Here is a 19,334-nt window from a genome sequence, read left to right as displayed (position 1 = left end):
GGGCAGCTGTTGCTTTTTTGGCCTTTCTGTCCTTCCTGTATACCCAACGCACGCATGATTCCACCTCTTGGCTCTGGCTACACTCCAGGGAAATCTCTTTCCCCGTCTGCAGCAAGCTATAGGTTGATATACGACAAAGTCGTATACTGACCCAGACTGGAGAAATGCAGTGAGGTTTGTTCCTTGAAGGACAGTGGCGTTCCATTTGAAGGAGAAAATGGATTCTTAAAATATCAGTTTCATAATCTCTTTAACAGATATATACTTTTTATTCCCATATTATTAAAAAATCAGAATTCTTAAACTTTTAATCCTTTTCTCAGGAATCACTCACCACATCTCAAAGATAAATTACCATGTGCAGCAGCAGGCAGTCAGGAACAAGATTTAAAATTTTAAAAAGTGCAATTTATTTCAATGTTATTTTAAAACTGCTGAAACATCAGAAATGTCAAAGCAGGACAGACACTATTTAAAACATATCACAACAAGAATACTTTGCAGCGCTCCACACACATTCTAGTTTGCAATGTCTACTGTGAAAAGCAACATTTTAAACCTTCAAGAAAATACTCTAATTGACTTTCTACAGAGGGCAGTCTGCAGAAAAACACCCCATTCCAGAATGATGGTGTCAAATCTGTTTGTATCCTGTTGATCACTTACATTTTATGTACACATATAAAATTTGGCACCACAAATACTCAGCTAACCTAATACAAATGACTGCATTTGGAATGGTGAATATGGTATAAAGTGGCAGTGTTTTAACGTGTGGGGAGGAAGCGGCAAGGAGAGCGGGGAATGGTTGAAGGACTTTGCTGGTATTTTTATTGATATATTTGAGCTATTTTCCCCCCCACATTAAATACCAAACTCCTACATAAATATCATCACAGCATTTGACATGTCAAGATTCCTGCTGTCTCTACAATGATAGAGGTGGCCCTCTATTTTGTGTGGATGCCACCATCTATTCACTTAATCCATTGTCCATGAACACATGAAGTCGGCCACTCGAGTTTCCACCAACCAAGACATTTTTGGTTGGGTGCATGACGTTAATAGAGCACACAGACCGCAGCCATTCAGCATGCTTGAATTCATGCACCTTGATTCCTGTACTGTGGAACACATCAATCTGCCTGGGCCTGACCATACTCCCCACTACAAAGCAATCTTCCATTTTAGGATCCCACACAGCTTGGAATTTGGTAAGCCAACGTCCAGTGTTGTTGTTATGACTGTTTAAAACAAAAATAGAGGTTATTGATCTAGTTTTAAACATTTACATAACAGTAACCGGCCTGGTGTTAATACTCCTTTTTATTATCCTCTGATCATTTCACTCCCTCCTCCTTTGATTATATAGCTTATTCTGCTTACTGCGTTCTAGCTAATTTGCACATGGTGAAAAAGCACCCACAATGAACAGGATCCAAAAAAAAACATATCCCTTCACCATCAGGTCTGGATGTCTGCTCCAATTTCCACAGGTGGGACCCTGTGGGCATACTTTTCTGTTCTTTTTGTAAGCTGGGCAGACAGAGCTATGGTTCCCACCCCATCAATCTGCACTTGGAAGGAGGTATCACAACCTACCAAGGGGTTGCCGCCCCCCTATAATCCAGTCCCTTTATTCAGTTATCTACTGATCATCCACCTTGACCACACTCGATTCCCAGGAGAATTGTTCCTTGTTTTGTCTCTCTTCTCCCTGTTCCTCCACAATTAGTCACATTTCTTTCCTAAGACAACTCCAGACTTGACAACTATACTGCAGCCATTTTTAAGTTAAGACTGTAAAAGCCATGGGGCAGAGGTGGTTAAGAGGCAATGATGAGGCAATTTAAATTATACGGGGCAATGATAGGATAGACCAAAGAAACATTTTCCTATATCAGATTTGTGTAATAGCAGGCAGGTTTTGGGCAAGGTGGGGCAGGGAGGAAAGAAGAGGTTTAAAAGTAGCATGGGGGGGTGGGGGGGGGGGAGGAAAGAGGTTTAAATGTAGCGGGGGGGGGGGAATTCATCTTCACCTAGAGAGGCGTACCTGGAATACACTGGTGGAGAGAGTTGTTGAAGCTGGGTCTTTTATAGTATTTAATTGTGCAGATGAACATGTCAATTGCTGAGACATTGAGGGCTATGGACAAAGTGCGAGGTAATGCAATCAATATGGTGGGGTGCTCAGCGGTTAGTGTGGACAAGTTAGTCCCAATGGCCTGTTTCCATGCTGTCCGATTCTATGAGAAGGGTAAAGTGGGAGATGTGGAATCTCGACAGCCGAACACGGCTGCAACTTGTGTAGCATTTACATTACACAGGGTGCAGAATTCCAGGACCGCGGAGGGTTCAGAAGGACTGGAGAGATTGCAGACATGGACTGCTTAAGCCGTAGAACTGAACCACAGGATTAATTTTACTTACGTTATTGATGCCACACAAGGAATCTCAGGAATGATGGAACTTGTATCAAATACTCTGCAACAAATCATTTAATTAATTTATCAAGATTTGACCCTGTGCTGTTCAGTATCTTAAACGTATAATATTCATTTTACACGCAAATCATTCAACTTCCCGATTTAAAGAACAGATCGCCACACTCCATCACAACATCTGGGGATCAGTGGGCAGAAACCGTCCTCTTGCAGGGACACTGCTTGGTCACCTGTCTCAGGGACATCATGGTGCAGGCCACAGCCCCAGAATGGCTCTGAAGGCCAGCGAGACCCTGCTCCCAGGCTGCATGGATCGTAAAACCGCCATTTAAATTGGAATGACTGAAGGTCAAAGGCCACAAAGCCAGTCAAATTAATCGCAAAACATCTTAAAGAAATAAAAATAAGAAGAAATTAAAATTGCGTTTCGGTGTGAGGTTGGGAGTTAATGGAAATATACTGGTGGTTCTGGATGACACTCTCATAAACCAGAGCAAAGTAACAGAATGCTGGAAATTTCAAAACTAGAACTGATCCACTGGGACAGGATGATGACATGAAATTTCTCAAATGAGAAGATACAAACTTTAGCAGATGTTACATTTAAAATGGTCTCCTAGATGCACATTTTAACTTCTGTCGCACTCATATACGATGTGAAGCTTTTTACCTGATCATGTCATCCATGCTGGTGGTCACCACACTGTTGCCAGTAACCGGTGAAAAGTAGGCCGAGTTTACACGTCTGGAGTGGGGGTTCATGTGCGCCACAGCTTTTGCTGATGATCTTTTTAGATTTCGGATATCATAAATAGTTGCACACCTGGCAAAACCAAAAGCAGCTAGGTAAATGTTCTTATGTTTGGCATATGGGGCCACAAATTCAAAATTGTGGCATTATGAATGTCGGAACAGGACACAGCTATTCAATTAAAAAGCACATCTGACTGGGAACTCTACTAAAGATTATTTTCTCTACATTGATAAGACTCTTACCAAACATAAACACAGCATTCTCTAATTTTGATATTTTCAATTCACACCAAGACCCATTACACCTATCCGAGAGGGAAGGTGGTTGGAGTCAGGGGTAAAAGAGAACAGATTTCCAAGATCCCTTGTGTGATAATGTGTCTCTTGAATTCTCAAGATGAGTAGTCTTGTCTTAAAAGTCAGATCCAAAATCTTGAGTAATATTTAGGTAATTCATGCCATATTCCTGGGTCTGTTATTTTGGGGCATAACCAAATTGTATCTTTAAAATATTTGTGAACTGTGACTGGAATTTCTATTCTGGTGCTACCTTCAAATTAAATCCCACGGAGGATCAGTAACAAACATGGACATTTTCCTCACAAATCAAAGCATGAACTTGAATTCCAGCACATCAGGTGTTTATTGGGAATTATAGAAAAGTTCTTTTTAAAACAAATTACAATTGAATCAGTTAAACAATTCATTTTGCAGGATTGTGCTGGTAATACAGCATGCAGAAAAATCATCCACACCAGTAACACTTCTATCAAGGGTACTCACTGTGCTGCAGCAGTTGCAAAGTAATGACGATCCAATGGGTGAACACTGACCATTCGTAAATAGTTCAGGCCCAGGTGTGCATTCAGTTCTCCTGAATTGCTGCAGAAAAGCAAAAAAAAAAAAGTACTGTCAGTTTGAGAGTAATCAGTACCTACAAAAGTTCAAATTGTTATTGTTCGCCTGGAATTAAGCACAACCTTCCTACACTTCCCATCTGCTGTGTGTCAAATCTGCCTGGTGCTAAGTATTCCCTACCATTGTTCATTCTAGACTCAGCATGGTTACCTATCTACTTAGTAGAATTCAGAGTTCAGTGAAACTGCAGACCACCGCACTCTCTCCTCCTTTTTGATGCTCCTTTCTCTTTGACAACGAAAATGTAGACTATATATGGCCCAGTATCAAATTCTATCTGACGATGCTCCAATGCAACAGGTTTAGGAGATAATATATTGCACTGAGCTATACAATTTCAAGCTGTTTTTGTAGACTAATCCAGAAATTTAATGTCCAAAGCACCAAAATCCCAGCACACCATTTAACACCAGTGATTTATTCAGAGCATGCATCATTCCCTACGAGACATGAAAACAGAATTTGCAGCCAAGGTCAACATAAATGAAAGGATACTGACGTGACTGTTTTTCACGTTGGCCTACATTGTAAACTATCACATAGCTGTAGTAGCCTTTATTGCTGGACCTTGTGCAGCATTAAACAAAATGCAGCACTTGGACTGGAGCAGTTCAAAAGAAAGCACTGGCATCTGAACACTACTGGCAAAGCTTTCCCACAACCCAAGAGCAAATAGAAGTCACGGCTTTGAAGAGAAATGAGAAGTGAGCAAGAAGTGGTAAAAAGTTGAGAGCAACTACAACCACCAAAAGTCAATGAAAAGCGAGACCAAGCACATAACTGACATTCACCTTTGGGTTCGTCTATCCACTATAGCCACATTTCCATCCCAGTGACCGACAAGCAAGGTGGACCCATCCTCAGACAAGAAGTCAAAAGAAGAGGTATTCCAATCTTTGGATACATACACCTACGAAAATATCAAAGGCAAAGTCGTTTTACGCAAAAATAAATTAGACAGCAAATTTTCTCAACTTTAAATCTATTTGGAAAAATTACCTTTTTATAAAAGAAGAACATGGTGGGCATGGAAACAAACTCATCCATCATTGGGCCTCATGGCACAAATTAATGCAGAATCCCAGGTCAAGAGGCTTAGCTTGGTTAATATTATTGCTACATGTACTGAGTAACTGTAACACTTATTCTGTAGCACTATATTCTGCACACCGATTATTTTTCTCTTTGCACTACCTATTGTACTTTTGTATGGCTTGATTGTACTCACGACTGGATTGTGCACAAACAAAGTTTTTCACTGCATCGTGGCATTATGACAATAACATACCAATACCAACAACTTGATATATTTAAGAGAGAATATATTAATTACATGGGGGCAATGCAAACAAAATGTCCTCTTGGAGTATGAATTATTGCTTTTCCAAGCTTGAGTTTATTTCCATTTAGCTTTTTAAAAAATGTATGAAATGAATTTAAATGGCGCGATTTAGTTAGTTACAAGCTTTGCTGTACACCTGCCCGTCCTTTCCCAACTGTGGCAGTTCTCACCAGCCGATGCTTCCAGGTATGAGAATATGTTTCATTTGGAATGGCAGCGTTCAGACCTGACCTCCTGATCTCTCAACCTACCTCATTGTAGCCTTTGCATTTTTTTTTTTTTTAATTGGCACTTTCTCGGTGGCTGTAATGCCATAACCCTGCAACACTATATTCTGTACTCCAGGACAACATCTTTCTTATAATGGGGCAACCAAAACTGAACAACAGTCGGCTAGCTCTCCCTGGACCCCATGTGATTTAACCTTCCGGAGTTAACTGTTTTTGCAGAATATCTCCATCAATTACGGACAGGTCCTCAGTTGTCCTGTCACTTGCCACTTTAATTCTCCCTCTTTTCTCAGTCTCCTTTACTTCCTCAATAATGGTCAATGCGAGCCTGAAAAACAGACCGAATCTTCCAACCAGGCAAATTACAATCTTTTGGGCTCAAAATGGCATTCAATAATTTCAGAAAAGGCCTCCCTCATCCTCACTTATATTTCCACTAGATCATTCTCGATTCTTCCCATTACCATACCTTGCACCAGCACCATCTTTTCTTATTCAACACTTTCAGCCTCCTCGCCCCCTCCCCCCCCAACCAATCACTCAATCTTGTTATCCTTACTGAACATCCACACTTCTAATTCCGTATGTACTAGTCTAAAACCTCCTATTTCTGTGGTTTTCACAGTAATGGTCTGGAAGCATTCATTCTATGTATTATTCTGCAGACGTACTGAGTATTATTGCTTACATTTCAGAACTCCTGCTCTTTTCTTTCTGTGCTAAAAGCAACCAAAGCCATAGAAACCTAAAGTTGGCAATTCTTGTCAAATAACCACAGCCTGTCTTTCTTTATGCAGGAGATTTGGGCTTTATGAGTAAGCGCTCAAAGGACTTTGATGTATTTTACCTCATCGAAGACTGCAGCAGCAACATTTCCACAGCGAATGGTCCCATCACTGCTCACTGATAGGATCTCAGCAGAGTTAGCAGGAGAAAAGTGTAAGCAGTTAATCGAACTACAGTGAGGTTTGAACTGACCAACAGCAACTACATCATTGACCCGAGAACTCTGAAAAAATGAAAAGACAGCAAAAACATCCAATAAGAACTGGATCGTAAAGTCAAAAAGCCAAATATTCTGACAGCATTATCACCGCTTTGATCATTCCACAACACATAGCTATTTAGTTTAGTGACACAGCCCCTTCGGCCCACTAAGTCCGTGCCGACCAGCGATCCCACACATGTATACTATCCTATACACACGAGGGACAATTTAAAATCATACCAAGTCAATTAACCTACAAATCTGTACTTCTTGGGAATGTGGGAGGAAACTAGAGACCCCAGAGAAAATCATGGAGGTCAGGGGGGTGGGGGAGAACGTACAAACTACACACAGGCAGCGCATGTAGTCAGGATCGAACCCGGGTCTCTAGTGCTGCAAGGCAGCAACTATACTGCCGTGCAACAGCGCCACCTACTGCCGCAAAATGGAAATTCAGTTGCAACTCCTACACAGGAAGATCCTTGTCACAGCAATGTGTCACTTATTTGAGTGACACTGATCAATGGACAAATATCAACTAGGACAGTAGAATTCTTGACTGCTTTTCATCAAAACAATGTCTTAGGGTTTTGTATGTAGGGAAATTATCCCCATTATCCTGGCTAAATTTAAATTATTCAACCCAAGTGTATGGTGATATGCCATTTATCAGATGTCATTCTGCCATTTGACATAATGTGGGTGAATTAGAGCAGCAGCAGCAGCAGCATTTATCTGCCTTTCAAGTGTTTGTGAACTTCCAACCACAATAAAAATGCCTTTCCTTCTTTAACATGAACAGCAAAAACTAAGCACTCACTGACCAGATCCCAAATTCCAATATATCCATAAGTGCTTCCTGCAGCCACCAGGAACCTCTGCTCAGACGGATGAATAGCCAGTGCGCACACTCGTTTTGGTGTTACTTTTGCAACAAAGCTTTCTTGGATCGTCATCCTTTTCAAACTGGACTTGTAGCTGCTCAAACAAATAATGAAGGAACAGTTTGTCAAAAAGCTACTAAAAATAGAAATAGCTATTATTTAAAATTGACCAACTATTAAAAGAACTTACGTCTTTAACTCTTTTGGTTGCTTTGTTTTAACCCGAGATTTGCCCTAAGTGTCAGAGTTGGAAGTGTTAAGTTACTGATGAAAAAACACTTTTTAAATACCGTAGCTTAACTCATCTATATTTACACTATAACGCAAACATAAAAAAGATCTGTTGGTGGTAGAGATCATGGGAGAAAGGGTACGTAAAGGCACACGTTTAAAAATGATGGTTAATTACAAGATCCCCCATTCAACTCGTGGCTGTATCACGGCTTTTGCCTTTATATTGCACACACATGTATCTTTACATTTCAGATTATTGCTTGACTATACAAAGCTTTTACCAGAAAGAACAGGAATGTGGATTATTATCTGAATGGTGTCAAAATAGTACATCAGTCACTGAAAATAAGCATGCAGGTACAGCAGGCAGTGAAGGAAGCTGATGGCATGTTGGCCTTCATTGCGAGAGGATTTGAGTTTAGGAGCAAGGAGGTCCTACTGCAGTTGTACAGGGCTCAGGTGAGACTGCAGCTGGAGTATTGTGTGCAATTTTGGTCTCCTAATTTGAGGAAGGACATTATTACTATTGAGGGAGTGCAGCGTGGGTTCACCAGTTTAATTCCCGGGATGGCAGGACTGACATATGATGAAAGAATGGGTCGACTGGCTTGTATTCACTTGAATTTAGAAGGATGAGAGGCGATCTTATAGAAATATAAAATTCTTAAAGGATTGGAGAAGTTAGACGCAGGAAAAATGTTCCAGATGTTGGAGGAATCGAGAACCAGGGGTCAAAGTTTAAGAATAAGGGGTAGACCATTTAGGACTGAGATGAGGAAAAACATCTTCGCTCAGAGTTGTGAATATGTGGAATTCTCTGCCACAGAAGGCAGTGGAGGCCAAGTCACTGGATGTTTTCAAGAGAGTTAGATTTAGTTCTTAAGGCTAAAGGAATCAAGGGATACGAGGAAAAAGCAGGAATGGGGTACTGATTTTAGATGATCAGCTATGATTATATTGAATGGCTGTGCTGGCTCAAAGAGCCGAATGGCCTACTCCTGCACCAATTTTTCTATGTTTCTAAATCAAACTTCCCAGAACATGTATTAATGGAATACCTGACTAATCTCCAACCACGTCTTCATCAGATCCTCAGTTTTTTTGCTGTCCTTTTCTTCAATAGCGACCATTGTAAGAGATCCAGAGAACTGAGGCAAACGGAAAGTAACATTCAACACCAGCAATATCACTTTCCTTCCTATATCTACTTGAATGTTTGATTTAAATAGTTACATAATACACTGCTATCTTACTCAAAATTTAGCTTCAATTCATCAAGCACATATAGGCAGTCAAACTCATGTCAATGAAGGCCATGGTCTACTATTCAGTACATTGTAAAGTGTAGTATAACCTGTCCTGCAGGTTGTCAGCAGTGAAAACGGAAATGCCCTCTGGGCTTGGCTGAGGATGTTATGCAGGCTCTCGAGGACTGAAAAAAAGCTTTTCTGATAGGTGTTGGCAAAGGTCAGCGATAGCAGAAGTGCACCCTTGCATTTTGTTTTTAACCTGCAGTGTTGCTGCTGTTGTATTATATCCTGCACTCTGCTTATTTTCTCTTTTACACGTATATGATTTGACTGGACAGCACACAAAACAAAGGTTTTGCTGTATCTTGGCAAAGGAAATGTATGAGGGGGAGACATGGGAAGAAAAGTGGGAACTCCAAACCAGAAGCATCACACTGAAGTATTCATACTTCACTTCGGCATAAGAGCAATGGCTTGAAGAATATGCCGGCCGTCTAAGCAATCCCATTACCGCACTCATTTTACTCCAATCAATTTTCTCACAAATGTCCATTGATATACCCTTCCAACACAATTCTCCCATCATCCACCTACAATGGAGAAAATAGTGGCCAACTAACTTGTTACATCTTTGGTATACGGATGGTAATTGGAGCACCTTGGGGAAACCCATGCAGTCACAGGGAGAATGTGCAGGGATCAGGATTGAACAGAGAGTCGTTGGAGCAGAGATAACTGCACTATCTATAATATCAATTGTAGTGTACTTAAGTGAGGCCCTGGATAAATACACTGGTTGAACACGTAGCTGAACGATCTCCACGCTCCATCTACCTGGTCTGCAATATGAAACCTCGTGCTATCAACCTTTCCCCTTCCATCTAAACTTGGTAACACAGCAGAAAAATTGAACGGCTAAGATGGGACAAATCCCAGTCTGAGATATATGAGATATGTGGAAGTGATACAAACCCGCTCCTCAACAATAGTCTCCTCTGACGTTTTTATCAGTAATTTTGGTTCTGGGGAGTCGGTAGATTTCAGCATCAGTAGCCGCTGTGACCGGCGAACTATGCGTTGCTCTCCAGAGTCTTTAACCTTCTCTCTAAACATCCGAAAAGGATGAAGTTCATTATTATGCCGCAACTGCATTACACTGTAGCTAAAAATGAAACTTAAAGTTCATCCCTTATTTACTTTTCAATAACTGCTTTGCCCAGTTTTACAATAAAGGTGGAATAGCAACAAGAGTTGGTCATGAAGTTGTGTTATCAATGTTTAAAAATATATATATACAGAGAACGAGTAATGCGACCTGACCCACAAGTAATCAAGTGTTGAAAAATACCGAAATCAAGTCGTTCCACATCCTCTTTGGTTACTGAAGATAGACACAAAAAGCTGAAGTAACTCAACGGATCATGCAGTATCCCTGGAGAAAAGGAATAGGTGGCATTTCGGGTCAAGACCCTTTTTCAGTCTTTGGTTACTGCAGATTCATACCTTTTGGGTGTATTCTGTCTCTTAGGTCCTTTTCCACTAACTTTCCAAAGCATTTTAGCCGTCTGTAAGACAAGAGAAATTCCACAGGTCAGTAGACCATATTTTCAAATTCCTACAAGTGAATGAGCCTTGGTTCTGAACAGAATGGACGAAAGGACAGCACCAAAAATTGGTAAAAACAACAGTTTAGATATTTGGAATTTAAGACACTTCTATTTTCCCCATATACAATCGACTCCAGGCCACATTAGGCTGAGCATTACTCTCAACAGACACAACCCTGTGCTCGTTACACCCAATGGCACTGCAGTGTTGAAGCTACACCTTGTAGTCATGGACAGCACTGTCAAGTACCAAGTACCTAGAATTCTCTTGTTCTGAGCAATTTATTTTATTATACTGAATTATTCATTGTGTGGCTTATCCATGCCTGTGCTGGATCTTGGTGGATTCATCCAAAACTACTCTTGGTCTTTGCATACTGTCATAGAATCAGACAGAACAGAAACAACCCATTGGCCTATCTTGTTCATGCCGACCAAGTTGCCATACTGTGCTAGTCCCATTTGACCATAGATCTCTAAACCTTTCCTGTACATATCACTGTATAAACAGGCAACATTCTTGGGAATTTTTTCTGTATTGTCTATGAGTTTCAAGACCTCTATCACCTCCTCCTTTGTAAAGAACCCAGCGATACCAGTTTCCTCCCTTGAACTCACAAGCTTTTATGTCCTTTCCCACAATAAATACAGCTGAGCAGTGTTCATTGAAGACTTTACCCATTTCTTGTGGCTCCACATTGATCCTTAAAGCCCTGTCCCACTGTGCGAGTTCACCTAAGAGTTCTCCCGAGTTAAAAAAAAAATCAAAATTCGTGGTAAGCACGTAGAATGAACGTAGCAGGTACGTCGGAGCTCGGGATGTCTCTTAGCACTAACGGCAGGTACTCGGGAAACGTGGTAACTCGTGAAGATTTTTCAACATGTTGAAAAATGTCCACGAGTACAATATACTCGGGATGTAAAAATTTGATACTTTTTAACACGTAGTCATACCGTAGTAACTCGTGCGTTTACCGTAGTAGGACCTGGTGTCCTATATCACTATTGTATGTTTGTCAACTAAGCTGCAAAGATTTTATCTTCAAATTTTCATACAATTCCTTTTTGAAAGTTAACACCAAATCTTTAGTGCCCTTTCTGATGCATTAATAAATATGCTTCATGTAACTGCCTCTGGTATCTTTTCCAAATACCTTAAGCCAATGTCTGTTGGTCTTTGATTTATTAGCCATTCAAAACCGATCTATCCCCAATCTTTCAGGATTGAAAGAACCTGCTGTAAACATTCATTGCTCCGAGGAAAACAACCTCAGACAATTGGGCTATAGTATGACAAGCCGCTGGAGTTCAGAAACCAGAATTTGACCCATCAAACGGGCAATTTAAACAAATAATTAAATAAATCTGGACTTCAAAAACATCGGAGTAACCAGGAAACCTCAAAAAGACACCGATTCACTTATGTCCCCAAAGATGCTGGACCCCAGAGCCATCACGGTGATTGAGTCTCAGCAGACTCCCACAATTGCCACAGAATGCCCATAGTAAATAAATGCTGTCCACATCATGAGCAGTTAAATAATCTGCCCATGCCTACCACATCTAATTTTAGGAAGGCAACTGTTTACCCAATTATAGTTTTTATTTGTAAGCATGAATTTCAAATGTTCATTCTAACAAATGCCTTGAGTTTAAATAATTTAACACTGTTGGTAATTGGGTTTATTATTGCCCCATGTACTGAGGTACAGTGAAAAGCGCTGTCTTGCATGCTGTCCAATCAGATAGTATACATAAATACAATGTCAAACTCAAGTACAATAGGCAGAGCGAAGGGGATGACAGAGTTCTCAGCACTGTAGCACATCAGTTCCAGAGACAAAGTCCAATGTCCACAATGGGGTAGATGTGAATCGGACTATACCCCAGCTCATAGAAATACCTTTTAGATGCCTGATAACAAAGGGAAACAAGTTATTCCTGAGTCCAGTGGTGTGCACTTTTAAGCTTCTGTACCTTCAGCCACACGGGAGGAGGGAGAAAGACGAATGACCCAGACGCGTGACAAACCCTTGATTATGTTGCCTGCTTTTCCAGGGCAGCGTCAAGCGTAGATGGAGTCAATAGTGGAAAGCCTGTGTGATGGAGTGGGTTACGTCTACAACTGTAATTTCTCATGCTCTTTGGCAGATCTATTCCCAAATGCAAATTGTGATGCAACCTTACGGTTTGCTTCGTACAGTGTATCTGTAAGACTCATTGGAGACATGCCAAACTTCCTGTCTCCCAAGGAAGTATAGGCATTGGTGTGCCTTCTTTGATGTCACATTAATTTGGTTCAGCCCCACTTGCCCACGAGGACCATTATATGTCCCAGCTACATTAGTTCCACCTGCATGCATTTGGTCCATATCCCTCCCTGACCAATTTTTGGTACTATTAACACCACAGAACTTGAAACTTGCAACCATTTTGGCACCTTTGATGATGCTGATCGGAGCAGGTAATACACCAGGCTTCCTGAAGTCAATAGGGAGGTTTCATGGCAGTCGGGTCACGACCCATGACCCGTACTGTTGCTAGACTACTCAAAATGGATTACACGCGATGTACTGCAGGTAGGAAGTTGGGTACATGTCTCTCACACTTACCCCGACTCCCACAATTTTTTTCAGCGCAAAAATTCAACATTTTGGCGGTTTTTCACAGGTAGGAAAGTACGCGTTTCTAGCATTAATAACATGTACCGGAAGTGACGGATGTCTTCCAGTTGGATTCAGCGGCTCCGTGCATCGAGCCCTATGACCCAGTGACCTTTCGTGCAACCACCCTATACAGAACTCCTTCATCTTACTGACATTGAGGGAGAGGTTGTTGTCCATCATGTTATTAAGTTCTCTATCTCCTTCCTGTCAACTTACCTCCAGAATGTTTAATGATGCAAAGAACTCAGCATTTTCCTGAATGTTTTTCAATCGTTTTTTTTCGTAGACTGACAACTCCTCAGACTGGTTAAACTATTAAGAAAAATAAAAATTCGAAACTTCAGATATTATCATATAGTGAAAAGATGACTGCATTCATTTTAATGTACTCATCCTTCAATGCAGTCTTTTGCCTCCAACACTCTGCAACTTATCTCTAACTGCTCCAACACCAGAACCCACCATCATCCAGCCTCCTCTGAACCGTAATGCACCCCAATCACAACCCACCTATGGTACCCAAATGTATCCTGACTCACTGTCCTACACCCAAACCCCCCGCCTCACATTTTACACCCCTCAAGCTCCTCGCCGCTACCTGCTCATCCCCGGTGCTATCGCCATCAGAGTCGCCGGCCGCCGTGGCCCCGGACTGGGCCGCAAGTTGCCGTCCACTCGCGTTGCCCTGCACCGGGCGTGTGGGCCTCTTGGACAGCCGTTCATTGCCCGCTGCCTCGGGAGCGCCGACCGCGGGCAGACGCTTGAGCCTCTCCAGCCGGACAGAGAGCCTGGTGCCGGCCGCCTTCATCTGGTATCGGGGGGACGGGGGACAGCGGCGAGAATCAGTCCTGGGCCAACTCAGGAGTGGAGGAAACGTCCTCTTTCCCCCAAAGACACTCGAGCCGGAGCCTTTAGTATTTTTGCCCTTCCCTGCGACCTTATGTAAGCGCGGATTGTATAACAGGCATGGAGTCCGTCTCCGTCCCCGCCCACAGTCCGCCCTCCTCCCATCTCCCGCGCTCTGTCTGTCTCCAGCGCGCGCCCGGGCGGTTGAATCTCCGCGCCATTTTCCCCAGTAGCTTTGATAGAGCGTATTCACAGCCGCCATCTTCCAACGCGCGCAGGGCGACGGCAAAGCCGGAAACAACAACAACACTCTGCACCAAAGGCTCTAGTATCTTTGCTCTGCACCTAATCATCATGGTTCGATTATTGAACTCTCTAGTTTAGTTTATTGTCACGTGTACTTCTTCTTCTGTCCTATCAGCTCCGTTGAGGCGAGCCAGGCCAACGTGTCATCCTCCAGGTCAATCAGACCTCGTTCACCATTTGGTGGCCAGTGTTTGGGGGGCAACTGGTGACTATGTGCTCCACTGTCTGTGTTGGGTCCCTACACTCGCAGGAGGCGCTGTCCACGAGGCCTCACCACTTCATCGCTAATCCATAGTGTCGTCCTATGCCTGTCCTCAAGCGGTTGAGGGTTGTCCACTGCTTTCAGGGCAGGTCCTGGCCAGGAACGTCCATGAGGTCATTGATGTACTGGTGTAGCCTAGATGCACAGTCACATGTACTGAAGTACAACAAAAAGCTTTTGTTGCGTGCTAACCAGTCAGCAGAAAGACAATTCATGATTACAATCGAGCCATTCACATGATAAAGGAATGACGTTTAGTGCAAGATAAAGCCAGCAAAGTCCAATCAAACACAGTCCGAGGGTCTCCAATGAGGTAGATAGCAGTCAGGATCAGGATCTGAAGAAGGGTCTCGGCCCGAAACGTCACCTATTCCTTCTCCCTAGAGATGCTGCCTTTCCCGCTGAGGTACTCCAGCATTTTGTGTCTACCAGCAGTTCAACACTGTTCTCTAATAAGCGAGTTCGATATTTCAACTGTGCATGCCCAGGTCATAGGTCAGCTGAGCTGCTGCATGTATACAGACCTGCATTTCATCTGTAGTCAGGATCGAACCCGGGTCTCCGGCACTGCAAGCACTGTTAAATTGCAACTGGACCGTCCCCGTCCCCTCCCATCCCTGTCTAGGGGCGGCCAGAGATGTTCGGGGTGACCCTGGACTGACGGGACAGCGGCCCAAAGCAGTGGCAGCCTCAAGCTTATAGCCAGCGCGGAGAAGAAGTGCTAACTCCAGCTCAACTCTGCCTGTCCCGCCGGGTTAACCGACAGCCCTGGGTAATTTCGGAATACCAAACTCACTTATTGTGGTGGGATAGTTCAATTTCCTGATAACAGCTGGCAATAAACTGCCTCTGAATTTGGAGTTGTGCATTTTCACACTTTTACACCTTTTGACTGATGGGAGGGCAAAGTGGGAGTGACCATGGTGTGACTGTCCTTGCTTATACTGATGTCTTGCCGAGGCTACATAAATGGAGTCGATGGAAGGGAGGTTTGTTTGTGAGATGTGTCCACAATTTGCTGCAATTTCTTGCAGTCTTGGATGGAGCTTTTCCCAAATCAAGCTGTGATGCATCCCGATAAAATTCTTTCAACAGCGCTTCTGTAAAAGTTAGTGAGAGTTGTTGGGGACATGCCAAACTTCTCAAGCCATCTAAGGAAGAGGCATTGGTGTGCTTTCTTGACCATTATTTCAGTATGGGTAGTCTAGGAGAAGCCGATGGTGATATTTACTCCTAGGAATTTGAAACCATAAGAAACTCAACTCTGTAGGTTTTTTATTCTCTTAACAAACAACCATTCTTCATCGGACTTTCTCCCACATAATTTTGCTGTCATGGAGATCGTTACATTCTGCTTGTAAATCGGATTTATGGCTAATTTATTCTGTACTTCCTCAACATGGCCTCTAAATTCCCCTGCAGTGCTGAAGATTGCACCTCTTGTAAGGCAGAGCAAGCTATAACTATTAATACTAAGATGAATATAATTATTATCAATTTATTAACGGAAATTAAAAACAGATGAACGTCTGATGTATTTTAGTCACTCATTAAATCTTGCAGCATCAACAAAACTATGCTTTATAGTATGGACTAAACAAAATTAAGTATTAGCTCTGGAAGTGTATTACATTTGTCTTGTGGGAGACACAGCAAATACCGTGGGTGCCGATTTTCCCAAAGAACTAACTGCTCATCAAGGAAGACAGTTACTCTGTTAATCAAGCATTTAACAAATCTATCTCAATGTTTCAGAAAATGATGCCCTCAAGTACATTCATCTTGAGGGATCAGAAATCACTTCCAGGCTTCAAGAGACCCAACGGTCACCTTACTCTTCAAATTAGTAGTGTCCTCACCTCCAAGTTGACAAATGACCTTAGTGCTGTAATGATTCTTTGAATCAACACCATTCTAAAGGAACTGCCTGACAAAACACAATTATATAGTTAGTCACAATAAAGTCTAGTTTCACTCTTCTGTAAATGCAAATTCCTTTCAAACATGACCAGTAAAATTTCTAATCCTTTATTGGACCATGCGTATTCTATAACAATTCAAGTAAATATTTCACGTTTTACCATAATACAACTGTTAAAACTGAAACCCTAGCTTTGTATTCATGGAATGCAAAAATTCAGCTGGAAAGATCCATTTTGTGACCTTTGAAACTTAACTTGTGGCAACACACTTGATTGACACATTGAGGATACATGAAATTAGCTACTAGACTAATTGTCAGTTTATTGTTTATTCTTGTTCTTCAGAATAAACTTGGCAGCCCAGGATCCCTTTATTTTGTAGTTTAAGTTACTTTAAGATTCTGTGCATAATTAATGTACAATATGAACCCAATAAATATAGGTGACGTTTCAGGTCGAGACCTTTCTTTAGATAGGTTTGAAGAAGGTCTCGACCCGAAACGTCACCCATTCCTTCTATCCAGAGATGCTGCCTGTCATGCTGAGTTACACCAGCATTTTGTGTCTAAATATGACATCAGGTTTTATACTTGGACATGAGCATTATACCAGCAGTATTATGCACAGAAAGCACAGAGAAGGAGAAGGTAAGCAAAATGGGATCGACAACCAAACAGATACCATCTCCCACCTGAGTGACCTTCAAAAAACTTGGTCAGGAATGAAAATCTGACACTTTTCAAGTGAGCGAGGCTACAGAATATTAAGGATGAATAAAAAAGGGGCAGGCAAAAATAAATTACTGAACAATTGAATTTCACAGCATAAATACAATTTCCAAACCTGGTAACCTAGCTTCAAGAATTAAAATATAGAATTAATTTAATTTACATATGACACATATCATGAAGAATACAGATTTTATAGACAGATTTAAAAAACAGCAAACATCCTAAATTGTTAAATTTAAGCAACATTGCAATTCCACAGTGGTTTAGAGGAACTGGCCAGTTAAATAAAACAGCTTTAGGGATCAGACATTAAGTGAACACAACATGAGATTTATTGTCAAGGAATTCCACCCTGGTCTCAAAGCAAAAGTATTCTTCGGGTACAAAGTACCTTAGATTTTAAATGTTACGTCTTCACAGCCACCAATGTATTGAAGCAAAAGTAGCTTTGACTGCTGATCAATGTAGCAGCATAACTCAGAGGGTACTACCTTAATTTGCCATAGTGGATAGTCTTTAATCAAATGAGATGGATTGGATTCAACAAAACAGCAGCTTAATTCATCAGATCTTTTCCAGGTTGGCAGACTTGGAACTTGAATTAAACTAACAAGAAAATGCGTTGGGATTCCATTTTCCTTATAGATCCAGTCCCACACCATCCATTTGCTCTTTGCACAGGAATGTGAAGGATTGCGCACTGTCAGGCGAAAACCAAGGGTTAACTTAAAGAGTAGGAAGGCTTGAGGAAAGACCGTTGGTTGGTGCTGCCACGAGGAACTGGCAGTGGCATTACTCCTGGCCGCCTGGCACCCGTGCTCGGTCCATGGTTGAAATGCTTGGAACTTGTCGGATTCTTCACATTGGTGCTGTGTTGAGCAAAAACAGAACATTAATATATACCCCAAAAGTCTTCACCACACAGCACAGGTGAATATATAGAGAGAATGATCCCAGAACCGTGACTAACAACTAGCACACATCATCTTCCAATGACCTCCCTGCTAATTCAGGTTTAGTTTCGTTATACAGCATGGAAACAGACCCTTCGACCCACTGAGTCCATGAGATAATGATCATCCATCTAAACTAGTTCTATGCAACATCACTTTCTTATCCACTTCTGATACATAAGGGGTAATTTTAGAAAGGCCAATTAACCTGCAAACTTTTTTTGGGGTGTGGGAGGAAACTGGAGCATTTGGAGGAAATCAGCATGGTCACAGGGAGAACATGAACATTTTGGATGCTCTAACTTCACTCTGAAGAGCTGTGAATTCAGAGTATTGGATTTATTCACTCCAATCGTGAAAAATAATAGGCCAATCATCTTACTATTTATGGCACTCCGTGGTGTAATAAGTGGCCAGCAAGTCTAACAACATAATAATTAGGGAGAGCCCAAATTGTCTCCCTTGTCAAAAATGTGAAGATTATTGCCATGAGATGTTATTCCTCCTGAGCCATTTTAAAATGCTGGGTAAGGGTTCCCTCCAGTGGCTCATCTGGAAATGACTGATTAGCACTTAACCAGAAGAACTAGGCCCTAAGTTCTGATTTAACCTCAGCACCGTATGTCGGGGAAATTAAGAGGCAAATGTGTGCGTGATCCTACTATTAGTTTTGTAAGCTGGGTTGTCTTCTTGCTCTGCCACTCATTAAATGATAGCCAAAGCTCTGCAAGTCCAACATTCAAATATAGCTAATAATAGCAGAGAACATATTTAATTAAACAAAGACCAAATTGATATAATCGGTGTTTAATTATAACTGGCTTAATTGGACAGACAACATTTTCTCATTATAAAATAAACAGATTCTGTGACACACAGCATGTGACTTACATCTCCATATATGAACTTAATTCCCAAACTTACATACAACTTCAGTCTTTAATCAACAACTATGCTGCATAATCATCAACAATTCCATACATCATTAGCCAGTTTAA

At 41.7% G+C, this 19,334-nt stretch overlaps 3 protein-coding genes across 4 annotated transcripts in view; 1 reads left to right on the top strand and 2 right to left on the bottom strand.

Annotated features, from left to right (window-relative positions):
* The window catches only part of LOC129712714 (FERM domain-containing protein 5), a 121,118-nt gene extending 114,498 nt beyond the window's left edge, over positions 1 to 6,620 (top strand). The window contains exon 15 of one of the 2 annotated variants that reach the window (XM_055661371.1): positions 6,485 to 6,620. In XM_055661371.1, coding sequence (XP_055517346.1) covers positions 6,485 to 6,502 — 18 coding nt within the window. In that variant the 3' untranslated portion in view covers positions 6,503 to 6,620. The remainder of the gene's footprint in view (positions 1 to 6,484) is intronic. The other variant, XM_055661370.1, reaches the window with a different exon arrangement.
* wdr76 (WD repeat domain 76) lies at positions 387 to 14,439 on the bottom strand. Its single transcript, XM_055661367.1, has 13 exons — positions 13,915 to 14,439; positions 13,533 to 13,628; positions 10,547 to 10,608; positions 10,016 to 10,148; positions 8,852 to 8,941; positions 7,750 to 7,793; positions 7,500 to 7,653; positions 6,535 to 6,696; positions 4,907 to 5,025; positions 3,981 to 4,079; positions 3,115 to 3,267; positions 2,431 to 2,484; positions 387 to 1,244 (listed from the first exon to the last, which is right to left on the bottom strand). The coding sequence occupies exons 1-13, from the start codon at positions 14,422 to 14,424 to the stop codon at positions 974 to 976; spliced, it is 1,947 nt and encodes a 648-aa protein (XP_055517342.1). The 5' UTR covers positions 14,425 to 14,439; the 3' UTR covers positions 387 to 973.
* A 2,298-nt stretch (positions 14,440 to 16,737) lies between these two features.
* Positions 16,738 to 19,334, bottom strand: part of blm (BLM RecQ like helicase) — a 38,028-nt gene continuing 35,431 nt past the window's right edge. The window contains 1 exon segment of the mRNA XM_055661365.1: positions 16,738 to 18,252. Within this exon segment, the coding sequence (XP_055517340.1) occupies positions 18,105 to 18,252 (148 nt within the window). The 3' untranslated portion in view covers positions 16,738 to 18,104.

Source organism: Leucoraja erinacea, chromosome 33 (assembly GCF_028641065.1).
Source record: "Leucoraja erinacea ecotype New England chromosome 33, Leri_hhj_1, whole genome shotgun sequence".
Classification (NCBI taxonomy): Eukaryota; Metazoa; Chordata; class Chondrichthyes; order Rajiformes; family Rajidae; genus Leucoraja; species Leucoraja erinaceus.
The sequence above is the reverse complement of the archived record's forward strand: the minus strand, read 5'-3'. Positions and strand labels throughout refer to the sequence as shown.

What these genes read in the sequence shown, in the direction of transcription:
- wdr76 (XM_055661367.1), bottom strand. Translation starts at nt 14,424, where the DNA reads ATGGCGGCTGTGAATACGCTCTATCAAAGCTACTGGGGAAAATGGCGC. An exon ending in CTGCTGCAGTCTTCGATGAG is followed by an intron (nt 5,026 to 6,534) that starts GTAAAATACATC and finishes ATATTTTCGTAG; the next exon opens with GTGTATGTATCCAAAGATTG. An exon ending in CCTTGTGTGGCATCAATAAC is followed by an intron (nt 1,245 to 2,430) that starts GTAAGTAAAATT and finishes TGTTTTAAACAG; the next exon opens with TCATAACAACAACACTGGAC.